This window comes from Oncorhynchus kisutch, linkage group LG2 (assembly GCF_002021735.2).
Source record: "Oncorhynchus kisutch isolate 150728-3 linkage group LG2, Okis_V2, whole genome shotgun sequence".
In the NCBI taxonomy this organism is placed as follows: Eukaryota; Metazoa; Chordata; class Actinopteri; order Salmoniformes; family Salmonidae; genus Oncorhynchus; species Oncorhynchus kisutch.
Window position 1 is genome coordinate 9041845 of NC_034175.2, and position 18646 is coordinate 9060490.

At 43.0% G+C, this 18646-nt stretch overlaps 1 protein-coding gene across 2 annotated transcripts in view; it reads right to left on the bottom strand.

Moving 5' to 3' along the window:
* Positions 1–541: 541 nt before the first annotated feature.
* aplp1 (amyloid beta (A4) precursor-like protein 1) overlaps positions 542–18646 on the bottom strand; it is a 55646-nt gene continuing 37541 nt past the window's right edge. The window contains exons 2-17 of one of the 2 annotated variants that reach the window (XM_031802782.1): positions 16922–17101; positions 14501–14630; positions 11773–11885; positions 10732–10922; positions 10285–10646; positions 9355–9482; positions 8765–8839; positions 8478–8636; positions 7458–7586; positions 6764–6863; positions 6220–6387; positions 6061–6084; positions 5876–5940; positions 5439–5504; positions 5141–5284; positions 542–3833 (exon numbers count right to left, since the gene is read on the bottom strand). In XM_031802782.1, coding sequence (XP_031658642.1) covers positions 3732–3833; positions 5141–5284; positions 5439–5504; positions 5876–5940; positions 6061–6084; positions 6220–6387; positions 6764–6863; positions 7458–7586; positions 8478–8636; positions 8765–8839; positions 9355–9482; positions 10285–10646; positions 10732–10922; positions 11773–11885; positions 14501–14630; positions 16922–17101 — 2136 coding nt within the window. In that variant the 3' untranslated portion in view covers positions 542–3731. The remainder of the gene's footprint in view (positions 3834–5140; positions 5285–5438; positions 5505–5875; positions 5941–6060; positions 6085–6219; positions 6388–6763; positions 6864–7457; positions 7587–8477; positions 8637–8764; positions 8840–9354; positions 9483–10284; positions 10647–10731; positions 10923–11772; positions 11886–14500; positions 14631–16921; positions 17102–18646) is intronic. The other variant, XM_031802777.1, reaches the window with a different exon arrangement.

The following is an 18646-nucleotide window of genomic DNA, read 5'->3' on the forward strand; positions in this document are numbered from 1 at the left end:
TCTGTGATGTTTAAATACTGGAATGGAAAATTTGAGGTGAAAGAACAGGATGTCATTGTGCTTCATGTTCTATTGAATCTAAATAGGAGCTTGGTTGATGTGTGAAAGTGTTAAACTCCCTGTTCTGACATAAAAATGCATAAACACATTGCAGAACACTTGAGGTTTTATTCCCTTAACTATCTATGTTAGCTATGTTTTGTACAGATATGAAGGTGGGTTTCAATCTCAAGACCTCAAATCCCAAATATGGCAGCACACTGTTTATAGTGTTGCACACAGTATAGATACCTTCACCAATCTAGATCATACATTAGGCTACACCCAGCCACACAACATAAGCCATACTTTACAACACTCCACTTTCCTGTGGGTGGTGTGTTTATTCATGTGTTATTATAACCAGAGAATATCTCTAGTTATAGCTGTGACAGAACACAGGCGTCTCCCTTGGTGACCCCATGCTGGCTGATATTCTAAAATCAAGACAACTATCCCATCCTATGCTCAGAGGTGAAGTACAGTGATTCAAGAAACAGTGTTTCGTGGGTTATTTCAAATTTTATTACAGTTTTAATTAGCTTAATCAGATCTCCATTGCTCAGATTTCTTGCACATGAATTACACTCAACATAGCTCAGGGACAATTGGTCAAATGAGTCAGTTGTCTGACCTCTTCTAGAGCAAAGCATGTGTTTGGTCAAGCTCTGAAGGGATTGGAAGATCAGCTCCCTCAGTGATGTCATCAGTATCATTCCAATCAGAGTATAGTCAAAATGGTGGGAGTTCACATTATATACAGCCAGTATCTGTGTCTGACAAAGAGCAATCATTTGTTCACAGTTGTGCTTGGCGCCACACCATGGACAATTTAGTTATAGACTTACTGACAGAGTATGTCCACTGTATCTGAACTGTTAGACATCACATAACCTCTTTAGGGTGCCTATAGGTATTCTTATACAAGCTACTACATTTTTCATACAGTGAGAAAACATGACCCTCAATCCAATTGATTATTAGAAATAAAAATACATAATTACATCCAAAACACAGCATTGTAAAAGGCAATAATGCAGCAATTAAACTCTCCATATAATTGTTTACATTTTCATTGGCTGGGGAGGGGAGGAAGGCCAACATAGAAGTATCTTAATCAAGAGAGGACATACAAATGTGTGTTCAGTCACTACAGTATACACCATTCTACATCTGCTAAATGCTGGTAGGAAAACCTTGAGTCTTTGGGGAAACATAGGCAAGCTTATTCTCTTCTATGGTTTCAGTAGTATCGATACAAGGTTCAACTGACTTAAACTGTGAACATACGTTTTTCACGAAACAGAGCTGTACAAATTATACAAAGACTACCTCAGCTCTCTAATTATCTTGATGCAGTAACCACAACCTGTGATTCCCACAATCCAAAAGCAATACATTGAAAATTCAAATCTCTGAGGTCAAGTATTTGAACTCATCTTCCTCATATTCAAAGCAGTGTTTGAATAAAAAAACAGAATGGTTTGAGGGTGAGTCAGCCACATCTCTCCTCTGATGTGATCAATAATTTACTCCCTTGTGTCACCAGTGGTTTCATGGAGTACACACCAGAACAACCTAGCTATGAGTTACAAATAAATTATGAACCTTTCAGGATGTTTCAGGACTGGTGGTGTTTTAAAAAGTAACATTTTCAGAATTCTGAGAGTAGTGAAAGATGATTGGTTTTGGTTAGGATCATCTGTAGTACAGTAGGCCAACAGTAGTTGCAGTTGACACTGTTGATTATGAAGAAACCTCCTACTGTGTATGTAACCATCCAACACGAAGAACTCTCTCTGCTAACAAAATCATGTAGTGGAAAATAAATTAAATATAAAAGCCATCCAAGAGGTCAACAATCAGCCATTGAAAAGGGGACAATCCCTTATTATCTATATACAGTGCATGATATTGATCATAATAACTGTGACAGATGCATCAGTGAGATGCGACATCTCCCTAGTGGACTAACATTCAACTGGTTTATATACAGCGTCAATATGTTCATCCTGCCTGAAACCTGCTATGTCCCTAACAAAGATTTAACTTGAATTTGAAGCAATAAACTGAAAATAACTCACTAAGGTGTGCTAGAGCAAATATTGTGGTCCCACCCAATCTGAGCAATAGTCCAGTCCTCGGCATACCTCCTTTACATGCAACTGTTACCCAATATCACCATGTTTGCCAAATTCACTATGTTCCATAATGCTGAAGTCCATTGCACCACAACAATGATTGACATCCCACTGTTCTCATTCAAACCTGCAAATAGTGAAAAGAGACATTCAGTGTTAAACTACAGTGAGATAATGAGGAAGGTTTTGGACATGTAGCTTGTCTACTGATTACAGGTTTGTCCTTGGGATTCTACTAGGGGAGTGATGCACTATCGAAGAGGAAATGGAGTCTCAACGTCTACCTAAAATACATTCAGTCAGAAGTTAATTGTGTCATCTTGTGCTGGTTTTTACAACAGTCCGTTTTCAATCAGCCATGTTAGGAAATGTTCTCTCTCTGAACAGCACAAGGTATTCTTCTTTTTTGTTATTATTCCATTACACTGATGCAAATTCATTCTAGAAATGTCTATTTTGAAGTCATATTTTTTTTCTAAAGATATTACATTTCCATCTTATCAAAAGCAAAGAACAAGAACAACACAAAGACGGTAGCATCATACACCAAATCTGCATGCTTTCATTAAAATAACTTCTCATTACTTTGTTACAATTTTTTTTAGGTAGCAGTCATTCACTTAACTTAAATGGTACATTTGGTACATTAGTTCAATTATATAGTTCACATGACATGGAATAGGCTCTGGGTGCTGATTGTGTCAGATGTCACAGACTGAAGGATGAGGTTGGGCTGAACATCAAAAGACCACCAACCCATTTTACTATGGATTGATAATATATGTTGGTGTCAGTAATACCTAAGTAACAACTAAGTCAATCAAGCTTCAACACCTCACATTCCCAACCTCCTCATCTCTGCTTAACCTTTACAACTGTGCCTGGCTTTGAAAGAAGATGTCCTTCATTGACTCATGGAGGTGAGGCTGGCTTGGTGGTCATCATGTCAGAGTCATTGTAGCTTTAGATAGAGAACCAGTTTGTGTGGAGTTTTAGATCAGCTATACTATATTGTTTGTTCACATTTTACACCATTTATCTGAACTGGAATATAATGAATCAGAGCTGTAACACAATCCAATAAAGAATAAACAGATTGCATACACACAAAGCAAAATGCAGTGTTCAACATTGAGTCCGTTTCTGACAAATACCAATCCATTTTATTAAGAATAAGGGGGTCAACTCAAGCCATTCCAATGGCATTCCTATCCAAGCAGACAGGAGTGAATCTCTCCAAAGGAGATGATTGTTACACTGTGGCATTAATGTCCACCCCTTTATTCTAGACCAGAAGAGTAAGAGGATGGGTCAGTTGGTAATACGTCTCTGTTACTGGTTTACATTCCAAAAACTGATGTGGGGACATGGTTGGTCAGAGGTTTGGGGCATATACCCCCTATTTGCTTGTCAAGTTACATTAAAGTGTTGGTCGTAATGATACATCTTAATACATCATAGGCGGTGTGACTGGGACCACCTCTAGCAGGGGAACAAGGAAAGGGAGCGCCTCGTTTGATTGGGCATGACCGGGAGGTCACACCCACCACCTCAGTTCATTTGCTCAAAGAATTTGTAGGTGGGGTTTTCGTAGCCGTGGTTCTGCATCTTGTTTAGTTGGCGCTCCTCTGGGGTCAGCATGGGGTCAACCTGCTATGAGACACGGAGGGTCAAATGTCATACTGATACAGATACAGTACAATGCTACGGTATAAGGAAGTGCTATCAGCAGGAAGTAGGAGACACTGTATTGTGCTATAAGCATAAAGTGCCTCTCCTACCTGCCGCTGCAGGGAGAGACACTTTGAATACCTGCCTACGACAAGCCAACTGACATTTACTCCTGAGATGTTGCTCTGTTGCGCCCTCTATAGCCACCATGGTTATCATTTGAACCTGCTGGTCATCTATGAACAAAAATGATCTGGCCTTAATGGCCACATGCATCTCCACCCTGGCCACCCCTCAGAGCCTGATCTCGCTCTAGGTTTCATCCTATAGTAAGTTTATGCTTTTTAGGGAGTTTTTCCTAGCATCTAGGCTTCCACATCTGCATTGCTTTCTCTCTGGGGTTTTAGGCTGGGCATCTGTAAAGCACTGTGACAACTGCTGATGTAACAAAAGGTTTTATACATTTGATTGATTGTGTTTAGTTTTAGTTTAGTTTTATTTTGCATACAGCTAAAAGCTGTACAAACAAACAACTAATCAACAAATTGTGAGAATAATGGAACTGGAAGGGATGATGATCATGATGGATGATCAAGGAAGAAGGTTTATGGCATTGAGATCAGATGAAGCCTTGGTCAGAGAAGTCAAAACAATATTTAAACCCACAAAAAGCTGCCTGCCATCCAGGACCTCTACACCAAAAAAGGCTAGGCATCTGGAAGGCCCTAAAAATTGTCAAAGACGCCAGCCACCCCAGTCATAGACTGTTCTCTCTACTACCGCATGGCAAGTGGTAAGTGCCAAGTCTAGGACAAAAAGGCTTCAACAGTTTTTACCAATGTTTACCCGGACTATTTGCATTGTGCCCCCCCCCCCCCCAACCCCTCTTTTACGCTGCTGTTACTCTCTGTTTATCTTATATGCATAGTCACTTTAACCATACCGACATGTACATACTACCTCAATTGGCCCGACCAACCAGTGCTCCCGCACATTGGCTAACTGGGCTATCTGCATTGTGTCCCACCAACCCCTCTTTTTACGCTACTGCTACTCTCTGTTCATCATATATGCAGTCACTTCAACCATACCGACATGTACATACTACCTCAATAAGCCTGACTAACAGGTGTCTGTATGAAGCCTTGCTACTCTTATTTTCAAATGTATTTTTACTGTTGTTTTATTTCTTCACACACACACATACACACACACACACACACACACACACACACACACACACACACACATACATACATACATACACGGTCGGATTCCCTGCCTCCTACCTCCACGATGCCGTGGCTGATGGTGCCATACGGCTTCCTGCGCACCAGCAACAGACTAATCACCATCACCATGGCGATGGCCACGGCAACCACGAGCAACCCCACCATGGCCCCGCGGTTGAACGTCTCCAGGGCATCTGGTTGCTAAGGACAGAAACAGAAAAGGTGAAGAGAAGGCACAAAGAGGGGAAGATGGAGAAATTAGAGGTTGATATCATCATGGGAATGACTTACAATACCACAAGAGAGGACGGGTCCGCCCAGCCCATCCAGACACTTATCTAGGTAGCAGACTCACCAGTTCATCGGTCTGGATCTCAGGAGACTTGTAGACCACCTGCTTGAGCTCCACAGAGGTGTTAATCTAGAGAGTGAGAGCAAGAGAAAGAGAGAGAGGGGGGGTTATTTAATAGGTCATTAGAGGAAGTACCACAGAATTAAATAGAACACATTAACTACATATCTATGGGAGTTGACTTCCTGCTGTGGGAGGATGTTATAGTAAGTTAGTAAAAATGTAGCAGTTTATCATGTGGAGGCTGCAGTGCGACACAAGCCATTTTTCCATATACACACGAGGGGATGAGATTTAAAGTGGGTAGGGATGAGGGAGAGATGATTTACATAATGTGTGTCAGCGTATCTCTTGGCTGTGCTGTAAACACAAGTGCAAGTAGGATGCCATGTCTGTAAAGTGACGTGTATGTTTGCAATAAAAAAAGAGATGTTTCTCACTTTCTCCTCATATTCATACGTGGGGCTTCTCTCAGATGTGGCATAGTCATATTCGTCTGTAGAGGCTGAGTGCAGAGGCAGAAAACACACAGATTCAGCCATGATCAACTTCAACTTTTTCTTTCTTTAAAAATGACATTTTGGCAGACAAATATCACACTTCATGTCCCTTCCCTTTAACTCACCTTTCTTAGTGTTGGGCTGTGGGTCTTGACAGGACAGAAACAATAGAGAAAAGTAAAAATGTTAACTACTGCTTGTATTCAAATAAATGAATTCATTCCTGAACTATTTGAAGAGGAAACATTGTGTGTATGTGTGCATTCATGAGGGTGTGTCCGTACCAATGCGGGGTGGGTAGGGCCTGTTCTGGAAGGCTCTCTCCTCCTCCTCCTCGTCATCCTTCTCCTCCTCACTCTCAGCAGGAAGTAGCTCCTCGGTGGTGCGTGTCTCAGAGAAGGAAGTGGTCATGAGCTCACTGATGTCTCCTCGCTCCGCCTTCACCAGCTCCTCTACAGGGAGGGAGGGAGAAACAAGCAGGTTTTAAACACAGGAAAGGTGTTTAGAGAAATACAATAAACTAAAGTGCTACCCAGCTTGATATACAGTACAGTATAATGTATTTACGGTAAAACGTATTTACACCTTATATACACCAATCCTTTATTTTCTGAATGAGAGTTCCCTAGAGACATTACAAGATAATAATAACCTACTAATTAGATAATGTGTATTTGGAACATTGAATGTCTTACAAAAGACATCATGATAAATGCTAGCTTATCTTTTTCTAAATGTCTTATGAAGGAACTAAAACATGAATATTAGGACAAGGGCAGTAACCCCACATCCTGGTCTTCATGGACAGTAGAGAGGAGTGTAGCGTACGGATATCATCGTGCAGCTCCTCAGCCAAGGCAGGGACCTTGTAGAGTAATGCCAAGCTCTGGTTCATCCTCTCCTCAATCACATGGAGGTGGGTGTAGACCTGCAACCCCAAGAGATCAATGCTGGTTAGGTTCATTACAAGACAAAGCCCCCACAGTGTCTGAAAGAGTCATGTGTTGGTTTAATGTATTGACATTTACAAGTGAAAATGAGTTTTGCTGTTAAGGATGATTATGACATCATATTTGATCATTTTGGTCAAGGGGCAATCTGCAGTTGCTACATGCATTTTTGGACATATAAATACATGATATGTACCCATTGATTTTTTACAAATATAATTTATAAATGCCCCATGAGCTTAGTTCAACTGTGGTACCCCATTAGAACCCAACCTATAAGCTTGTTTTACTCCAATAGCCTCAAAAACATAATTGATATCATGAATGGTCAGTCACAGTATCCATAGCTCTGTCTATGAACTTGAGAGTGGTTACATTTCTCCAGCCCGATCCCTCAGCTTTTTACCGAAACAGGGGCGGGGATACACTTTTTTATTTATTGTTTCAACAGCTGATTGCCCCTTTAAGAGTTATTTCATGAGCATCAATTTTTCATGAAGCAGCATCACTGCTTAAGGAGATGTACAGTATCTTTTCATCCTAGTATATTCCGGTATATTTTCATTTCACACCTGGAACTTCATCTGCTCAGCCTTCTGGGGGTCGACGGCCTCAATGTGCTGGTAGTGTCTCAGAGTGTGTCTGCGGTCCTTCTGCTCTGCTGCCATGTATCGCTTCAGAGACTGCAGCACCCGCTCCGGCTGTTGAGAGGAGAGGGATATTATAGTCAGAGAATGGAGCGGGTGGAGAAGGTGTGGAAGAAATGAACAACACACTACAGTCCACTCATACTCTCTGCCTAACAAATATACACTGAGTATACCAAACATAAGGAACACCTTCCTAATATTGAGTTGCACCCCTCCCTTTGCCCTCAGAACAACCTCAATTCAGGTCATGTACTCTACAAGGTAGAGCTGCAGCTGCAGCTGTACATAGTCTATTGGTAAATAGCCCACCCTTCTTCACCTACCTCATCCCCATACTGTTTTTATTTATTTACTTTTCTGCTCTTCTGCACACCAATATCTCTACCTGTACATGACCATCTGATCATTCATCACTCCAGTGTTAATCTGCAAAATTGTAATTATTCGCCTACCTCCTCATGCCTTTTGCACACATTGTATATAGACTCCCCCTTTGTTTTCTACTGTGTTATTGACTTGTTAATTGTTTACTCCATGTGTAACTCTTTGTTGTCTGCTCATACTGCTATGCTTTATCTTGGCCAGGTCGCAGTTGCAAATGAGAACTTGTTCTCAACTAGCCTACCTGGTTAAATAAAGGTGTTCTCAACTAGCCTACCTGGTTAAATAAAGGTGTTCTCAACTAGCCTACCTGGTTAAATAAAGGTTAAATAAAAAAAAATAAAAAAATAAAAGTGTCAAAAGCGTTCCACAGGGATGCTGCCCCATGTTGACTCCAATGCTTCCCACAGTTGTGTCAAGTTGTCTGGATGTCCTTTGGGTGGTGGACCATTCTTGATACACACAGGACATTGTTGAGTGTGAAAAACCCAGCAGCGTTGCAGTTCTGTACAGTCATGTTCTCTGCCTAAGAAAATGTAGATATCCCTGCTGTCTGCGGACCTGTGGGGGCTCGGCCTGCACAGCGGTCAGGTAGCTCTCCAAGGCCAGTCTGCGGTTGTTGTTGAGGGTGGCCACCACGCGGGCCAGGTGGGTCTCCACCAGCCTCTGTCTCTCCCCTGCCACCTGCTCTTCCAGAGTCTGCAACACAGACTGGAAATGCTGTGGGGAGAGGAGAGGGGGATCATTGTTGTGTTAATAGGTATACGAGTGTCCGTCTCCCATCTTTTCTTCCTTCTTTAATCCCCTTCTCCTTTCTTCCATCCCCTCTTCCTATTTCATCTTCTTACCTCATTAAGGGCCTGGCGGTCAGACTTGGGCAGGTTCTTGGATTGGTTGTCAGCCTCAGCCCATTCCTTCATGATCTGAAAAGGCAAGATGCGTTAACGTCCTTCACACACACACACAAACAGATTTCCGCAGACAGGAATCCACTGAAGACCATTCTGATGTTTAAAATGCTCCATATCCGCCTCAATCTACAGCTACTAAGAAAGTCTGTCTGTTTATGGGTATCCACTTGGCTTGGTTCACTTGAACAGTGGGACAATCTCAATTGCATACTCCTCGCATCCTCTCTCCTCACCTTCTCAAAACCGATTGGATGAGAAAGCCAGCATCCCCCCCCCCCTACCCCAACCTTCTCCTCCAATGGGTTTTGAGAAGGAGTTGAGGAGAGAGGACACAAAGAGTATTCAATTGTGATTCTCCCAATATATTAATATTGCATTAAGACCTCACTTCAGGTCCCAGAGCAATTTGCCCCCGACTGTCAACAGTGGGTTCTGTAGGAGATCACAGATATGGAAACAGCACAGCAGGCCTGGCCTCATCTTATTGGTTCATTGCCTGTCCAAACCCGCCTCCCTGCCCACCTTACCTCATTGATACGTTTCATTCGACGCTCCTCCAGGTCCATCTTGGCACGCAGGAAGTTGGCGTGTTCACTGTCGTCCCCTGGCATCTCGAAGTAAACATCCACACCATCTGTGGGGCGAGGGGTGGGTACTGCAGAGGAGAAGGAGGAGAGGGGGATAAGGAGAGGAGGGGATGAGAGGAGGGAGAATAAAGGATGGAAAACAAAGGAGAAGAGAGAGCGAGACAGAGATACAGGCAGTGCAGCAGAAAGAAAGACAGGGGGAAGATGAGGGAGACCGAAAGATACCCCAATCATTGCCATTACCCGGAGAGAGAGAGAGAGAGCCAGACAGCCATTGATCCAGATAGTAGGGTGAACAGTCAGCATTATTGATTTGGAGACGTGTAGTGCTGTAAATACATCAGCCAGCCACTCCCATCTCCTATATCCAGCCAGACAGATAGGCATGGTGAGTGTGTGTGCGCATGCATGCGTGTGTGTGTGTAATCATCCTTAGTCTATTACAAAGATAGCGTGAGAGAGAGAAAGTATTGGAGATGCTAACTGGGCACTACAGTTCATTCCCCAGTAAGTAAGAGTAAGTGGGAGATGGGAGAGTGATGTCAGCATTTACCCAGTCTTTTTACTGCCCTGTTAACCACTAAGGGTAGCAACTACAGTCCATTCCCTTACTGAGACTGGCCTTTAGAGAGAAAGGTCCAGACTAGACACAAAACCTAGACACTACTTAATAACCCACTTCTCCACTTTTGTAGGTAAGAATATAGACAATATGGATAAAATTCCATCTAGAGCAAAGTGGTATTCCAATAAAGCTTATGCCCATGAAATCCTCTCAGATCTAGTTGAGAGGTGGTAAGTAGCGGCTAAGAATTGTTTCTGGACAGGGCGAAGATGTAACTGTGAAATAGAAGGTAGATGGTTACTCACAGCTGTCTCCCCTGGTCTGGGGTGGGGATGTGGAGGGGTTGCGACCAGTCTGACCCTGGCCTTTCTCATAGTAGAAGGAGTCTGTGTAGTCAGAAGCCTGGTAGGGGCCAGAGTCAATGGAGTACTCATACTCCTCTGGGTCTTTCACTGCTGCTGCTTCTGCAACCTCCTGCTGCTGCTGCTCCTCCTCCTCCTCCTCCTCTTCCTCCTCCTCCTCATCCTCTACTGCCTCCTCCTCATCCTCATCCTCTTCCACCACCTGCTCATTCTCTTCCACCATCTCATCGTCTTCCTCCTCCATGTCTGCCTCATCCACATCGGTGTCAGGAGAGGGGCTTGGGGAGGGTGTTGTCACTTTGACTCTGGGAATGGGGTACAAGTTCCAACATTATGATCATCATCATCTCCCCCATCATCACCACAGACAGCAGGGGTAATGGGACTCACCCTGTGTTGACTTTGACCTGAGGGGTGAGGGCCTGGGGTCCTGCTGGGAGAACGTCCCCTCCCTCCGTCTCCCCCCTGCCACTGGACCCGCCCCTCCCCGGGCAGCACACATACTCCACCCCACGGAAACGTTCGCCGCACGGCAACAGCATTCCATAACTATGCAGCTCCAGACCGTCTGCTGTGCAGGCCTGAAACAGAAAGGATGAGAGAAATCTGTTAAACATGGATCAAGATTGGAAAAGACCAAGGTGAACTAGAGAGAGATCAGGGGTGTATAGAAAAAGAGAGGAAATGTGAGTGTGATCAAAGGGAACTAACTAGCAGGAGGAATAGAACACGACCAGCATGATGAAGGTGAATTATAAAAACTACAACCTACATCACCTTCCCGGCCTCCAATAAACTGTCTCACCTCCCCGGCCTCCAATAAACTGCCTCACCTTCCCGGCCTCCAATAAACTGCCTCACCTACCCGGCCTCCAATAAACTGCCTCACCTTCCCGGCCTCCAATAAACTGACTCATCTTCCCGGCCTCCAATAAACTGTCTCACCTTCCCGGCCTCCAATAAACTGTCTCACCTCCCCGGCCTCCAATAAACTGCCTCCAATAAACTGTCTCACCTCCCCGGCCTCCAATAAACTGCCTCACCTCCCCGGCCTCCAATAAACTGCCTCACCTCCCCGGCCTCCAATAAACTGCCTCACCTCCCCGGCCTCCAATAAACTGCCTCACCTCCCTGGCCTATATTAAACTCCTCTAGCTGCTCTCTCTGCTGATACAGTATGGTACTGTATGTTACACTACACCCAGCTGGGTACAGTTAGCTTCCAGCCCAAGTCTTTTACTGTAGTCTACATTGCAGTTTAGTTATTGACTCAATTAGTCCAAGTCCAAGTTTAATGTCTCATAGAAGTCTATGCTAACTCTCTATAAAGAGTCCTAGTGGTGTTAAAACCCAATTAAAACGTAAGAAATTATTTGAAATTTCATTAACTCTAATATAATCTTAGCTAATATAATGTCGCTCCACCCGCACCTCCTTAGCTATGTTGTGCCAGTAGACGTAGCTCTCACAGGCATCCATCTGCTCCTGGTGCAGGAAACGGCATCGGTCTGGAACCAACAGGGCTTCACTCACATACTCACCCACTGCAGAGCAAGAGAGAGAGGAGGGAAATGGAATGAGGGAGAGAATATTTTAATACTTGCCTTGGTTGTAACATTTTTTAGTTGATAAAAAAACATTGATAAACATCCATAAACCAGAGAGCGAGAGAGAGAGACTTGAACTAGAAAGGTTCAGTATAATAATATAATGCCAACTCATTACAGTGCCTCTGCACTATCTGGGCTGAGGAGGGGAGTGGAGATTGATCCAGAACACAATGGTGTGCTGCTGCCTGCAGTTCTACTTTCAATAGCTGCAGGCAGTCAGTCAAGGACAGAAAAATTTGAAATATGCTTAATTTCAGATTTTAATTTTAGTAATTTGATTCCATCGTTAACAATAGTGAAAATAATAACTTTTGTACTTCACATGCTCTAGAGAAGTTAAAGTCGTATTTATTAACAAATAAGCAATATATTATGCATTATAAAAGGTGATGATAAAAAAAAAATTAGGGGCGGCAGGTAGCCTAGTGGTTAGAGCGTTGGACTAGTAACCGAAAGGTTGCAAGATCGAATCCCGAGCTGACAAGGAAATGTGTTGTTCTGCCCCTGAACAGGCAGTTAACCCACTGTTCATAGGCCTTCATTCAAAATAAGAATTTGTTCTTAACTGACTTGCCTAGTTAAATAAAGATAAAATAAAAACAATTTTAAAAAATGTGTCACATGCGCCAAATACAACAGAGACCTTACAGTGAAATGCTTACTTACGAGCCCCTAACCGACAAAATAAGAATAAGAAATAAAAGTAACAAGAAATGAAAGAGCAGCCATAAAATAACGACTATATACAGGGGGGTACCGGTGCAGAGTCAATGTGTGGGGGCACCAGTTAGTTGAGGTAATATGTACATGAAGTTATTAAAGTGACTATGCATAGATGATAACAACAGAGAGTAGCAGCGGTGTAAAAGAAGGGGGGGGAGGGGGCAATGCAAAAAGTCTGGGTAGCCATTTGATTGGGTGTTCAGGAGTTTTATGGCTTGGGATAGAAGCTGTTTAGGAGCCTCTTGGACCTAGACTTGGTGCTCCAGTACCGCTTGCCGTGCGGTAGCAGAGAGAACAGTCCAAGACAGTTTTTAGGGCCTTCCTCTGACACTGCCTGGTACTGCCTGGTATAAAGGTCCTGGATGGCAGGAAGCTGGGCCGTTCGCACTACCCTCTGTAGTGCCTTGTGGTCGGAGGCCGAGCAGTTGCCATACCAGGCAGTGATGCAACCAGTGATGCAACCAGTGATGCTTTCGATGGTGCAGCTGTAGGACCTTTTGAGGATCTGAGGACACATGCCAAATCTTTTCAGTCTCCTGAGGGGGAATAGGTTTTGTCGTGCCCTCTTCATGACGGTCTTGGTGTGCTCGGACCATATTGGTTTGTTGAACTTGAAGCTCTCAACCAGCTCCACTGCAAGCCAGTCGATGAGAATGTGTGCGTGCTCACAGATCATTACACCTGTACATAGCCCATCTGTAAATAGTCCATCCAACTACTTCATTTATTTATTTATCTTGCTCCTTTGCACCCCAGTATCTCTAATTGCACATTCATCTTCTGCACATCTACCATTCCAGTGTTTAATTGCTATATTGTAATTACTTCACCACCATGGCTTTTTTATTGCCTTATCTCCCTTATCCTACCTCATTTGCACACACTGTATATATATACTTTTCTACTGTATTATTGACTGCATGTTTGTTTATTCAATGTGTAACTCTTGGCCAGGTAACAGTTGCAAATGAGAACTTGTTCTCAACTAGCCTACCTGGTTAAATAAAGGTAAAATAAAAATGGGTATATCATTCAGGGCTAGGATATGGGTGTATCATTCAGGGCTAGGATATGGGTGTATCATTCAGGGCTAGGATATGGGTGTATCATTCAGGGCTAGGATATAGGTGTATCAGTACTTGATTGTATCAATATTAGGGTATTGGCATGTGGGTGTTAGGGTTAGGGCATGGGGAGAGAGGGATGGGGTGTGTGGATAATTGGATTGAGGTGTGTAGGTAAATTAGCTGAGGTATATACAGTAGATATTGGGGCAAATGTCTGTTAATTTTATTATAGGCAGAGCACTGTATGTTCCCAGCACTCACAATTCTTTGTACATACTTTCCATTACTATAATTTTTTAAAGCTATTTGGATTACGTGTTAGGGTTACTAATGGTATAAGATGTGCATAGTGGCATGTTTGGAAAAATGTGGGGACAAGTGGGTTAAAATTCAACACCGACTGAAAGACCTTTCCACCATTTTAATAGAGTGAAGCCCTTTGGTGCACCTGACAAAGCTTTGACAATGGAATCCATTCATATGAACTATTAGACATACTATGTCCGTTTCTATTATTACTTCCCCGAGGCGGAATTTGAACGCTACTTAACCATATCATGGAAATGACATGCTTTGTATTAAACATAATGATGACATGATGTTACTTAATATAATAAAGTTATCCTCCGATATGGGGTGGGTGATCATAGGGAAGTTGTGCAATGTTTTGAGTGATGTTTGTGTAGGGATATGCTGAAGATTAGAAGGATGATGATGATGATGCTGAGGGTGCAGACATTGCAGACGTGTTGTTCTTACCCTGGCAGCGGTAGGGCATGACGATGAAGGGGCGTGTCTGGCAGTGGCCCCAGCCCTTCTTACACCAGGCTGGGATGGTGACGGGGCTGGAGGACTCCTCCACATGGGAGATCTGTAGGGCTGGGTACATCTGGTTGGACAGGCAGACAGACGGCGGGAGAGACAGACAGAAAGACAGAGGGAGGGACAGATGGATGGATGATATGGACAGGCAGGACATCAGGAGGAGTTAGGACAACAGAGAGGAGAGAGGCAACAGGGTCAGACAAATGCAGAGGGGAAAGGAGGGTTGAGGGGGGAGGAGACGTACAGTACAGACAGAGGGACAGAGGAGGAGAGGGAGAGAGGAGGAGAGGGCAAGAGGGAAATAGGAGGGGAGGGCAAGAGGGAGCAGGAGAGAGGAGGAGAGAGGATAGCACAATCAATAGGGAGAAAGGTAAAAAGGAGAGACTCATGCAACGGTCTGAAACACTTTGGCCCTAAGGGTCTATTTTCTGACTATGCACGTCATACACTGATATTCTCCTTAAATTGTAAGGAAAATTCCAGTCTGAAAAAAAAAGTTGACCTATACAATCCCACTTCCAATTCTTTCAATAATCCCAATTTCACATCTGACTACTTTCAATTAAAATGTAGGGCAATGGCATAAGCACAGCCCTATAATGAGGTTTAATGGATTGAGAAATGTATTTGGCACGCTGTCTGAGAGCCGGATCCACAGACTTTGAGGAAAAAGGAACGCTTTTGTAGAAAAGCAATCACAGACGCATAATGAGCTGGGTAATCACATTACAGCCATTTCAACTGTGTGACTGCTGTTTTCTTTACCCACTGTGCTTCATTTAGCCACCAGGTGGCGCATGATGTCCTTTTATAAAAACAGGCTCCTTGCTCTTGTCGGGGAGGGGGAGCAGCGAGTCTCTAATCAAACCAAGGCTGTGGCTAGCCCTGTCAGGCCATTGATGTGCCTTAAGTTTGGCATGCAGAAGACTTAAAGGAATTAGGGGGATAAACGTGGCAGGAGGAAGATCGATGGATTAGTATTAAGGAAATATCAATAAATATTTCCTCCTGACCACCATCACTCTACTATATATATATAGAAATATATAGATTTGATAGGACAAGACAAACCAAGTGAGACAGATTGGAAGATTAGGGTTGGTTACTCCTGCTCCTATTCATAATGTTGTGTGAGGTATCTATACCAGTCTGTCCACCCATTTACAGTGCATTCAGAAAGTATTCACACCCCTTGACGTTTTCCAAATGTTGTTGTTACAGCCTGAATTTAAAATGGATAAAATGTAGATGTTTTTGTCACTGGCCTACACACAATTCCCCATAATGTCAAAGTGGAATGATGTTTTTAAATGTTTACAAATCAATTTAAAATTAAAAGCTGAAATGTCTTGAGTCAATAAGAATTCAAACCCTTTGTTATGGCAAGCCTAAGTAAGTTCAGGAGTAAAAATGTGCTTAACAAGTCACATAATAAGTTGCATGGACTCACTCTGTGTGCAATAGTGTTAAACATTATTTTTGAATGAATACCTCATCTCTGTACCCCACACACACAAATATCTGTAACGCCCTTCAGTCAAGCACTGAATTTCAAACACAAAGACCAGAGATATTTTCCAATGCCTCGCAAAGAAGGGCACCAATTGGTAGATGGGTAAAATATATCTCCCTTGGAGCATGGTGAAGTTATTAATTACACTTTGGATGGTGTATCAATACACCCAGTCACTACAAAGATACAGGTATCCTTGCTAACTTAGTTGCCGGAGAGGAGAGAAACCACTCAGGAATTTCACCATGAGGCCAATGGTGACTTTAAAACAGTTACATAGTTTAATGGCTGTGGAGGATAAAACTGATCAACAACATTGTAGTTACCGTATGCCACAATACTAACCTAATTGACAGACTGAAAAGAAAGAAGTCTGTACAGAAGAAAAATATTCCATAACATGCATTCTGTTTCCAACAAGGCACGAAAGTAAAACTGCAAAAAATGTGGCAAAGCAATTACATTTTTGTCCTGAATATGTTTGGGGCAAATCCAACACAACACACTACTGAGTACCGCTCTCCATATGTTCAAGCATAGTTCTGACTGCATCATGTTATGGGTATGCTTGTAATCATTTGCAAAAACATTTTCACTTTTGTCATATATTTTTTTTTTTACTCCATATTGAATTCAGTTTGTATGGGGTATGAATTGTAGGGGTATGAATACTTTCTGAAGGCCCTGAATCTACCACTATCTTTATATCCATAAACCTATTTAAAGTATCTGCTCTCTAGTATGCTATTGCAGCAGCATTGGAGATGAGCTGAGCATTACAGTGCAGTAGCAGTGCAGTATGAGGTCGATCTCATAACCATAGCAGTGTTGTTGGCTCCTACCTCTTGGCAGTAGGACAGGATCTGGTTGGGCTCTGTGAAGCAGCCCTGGCGGCCCTGAGGGTCAGGCTCCCATTGGCCAGTCTCAGGGTTCATGTGCAGCAGCTGACGCCCACAGAACATGGCAATCTGCGGCTCGGCCACCAGGGGCCCTGGTCCATTCACCTCAGCCATGGCCAAGGCCTAGAGAGAGGGAGGTAGATAGGGAGAGGAGAGGGGGTGAGGTGTGGTAGAACGAGAAGAGAGAAGTTGAGAAATAGAAAGAGTAATAGATGGAAGGAGAGAAATACTTTATGATTGTCCTGAGAGAGAGTGTAATGTTTACTGTTCATTTGTATTGTTTATTTAAATTTTGTTTATTATCTACTTCACATGCTTAGGCAATGTTAACTTATGTTTCCCATGCCAATAAAGCCCTTGAATTGAATTGTGTGAGAGAGAAAAGAGTTGTCAATACAAACAAAGTGGTTGGATAATATTGAGTTTGAGAATGAAGGACAGGACCTTAGATTAGTCTAAATGTACCAGCTGATACAGTCTCTCTGATCTATCTCCCAACACAGACAATGGCTTAGCTGCAGAGAGAGAGAGTGTGTGTCTGTGTGTATACATCGTTGCATCCATTCTCTGTGTGTGTGCATGCATATATATACAGTTGAAATCAGAATTTACATACACCTTATTTAAACTCCGTTTTTCCACAATTCCTGACATTTAATCCTAATAAAAATTCTCTGTCTTAGGTCAGTTAGGATCACAACTTTATTTTAAGAATGGGAAATGTCAGAATAATAGTAGAATAGTTTCTTTACATTCCCATTACATTCCCAGTGGGTCAAAAGTTTACATACACTCAATTAGTATTTGATAGCATTGCCTTTAAATTGTTTAACTTGGGTCAAACATTTTGGGTAGTCTTCCACGAGCTTCCCAGAATAAGTTGGGTGAATTGTGGCCCATTCCTCCTGACAGAGCTGGTGTAACTGAGACAGGTTTGTAGACCTCCTTGCTCGAACACACTTTTTCAGTTCTGCCCACACAATTTCTATGGTATTGAGGTCAGGGCTTTGTGATGGCCACTCTAATACCTTGACTTTGTTGTCCTTAAGCCATTTTGCCACAACTTTGGAAGTATGCTTGGGGTGATTGTCCATTTGGAGACACATTTGCGACCAAGCTTTAACTTCCTGACTGATGTCTTGAGATGTTGCTTAAATATATCCACATAATTTTCCTTCCTCATGACGCCATCTATTTTGTGAAGTGCTCCAGTCCCTCCAGCTGCAAGCACCCCCACAACATGATGCTGCCACCCCCGTGCTTCACGGTTAGAAATTGTGTTCTTCGGCTTGCAAGCCTCCCCCTTTTTCCTCTAAAAATAACGATGGTTATTATGGCCAAACAGATCTATTTTTGTTTCATCAGACCAGAGGACATTTCTCCAAAAAGTACGATTTTCTTCCCCTTGTGCAGTTGCAAGCCACAGTCTGGCTTTTTTAATTGTGATTTTGGAGCAGTGGCCTTTCAGGTTATGTCGATTTAGGACTCGTTTTACTGTGGATATAGATACTTTTGTACCTGTTTCCTCCAGCATCTTCACCAGGTCCTTTGCGGTTGTTCTGGGATTGATTTGCACTTTTTGCACCAAAGTACGTTCATCACGAGGAGACAGAACGCGTCTCCTTCCTGAGCGGTATGATGGCTGCGTGGTCCCATGGTGTTTATACT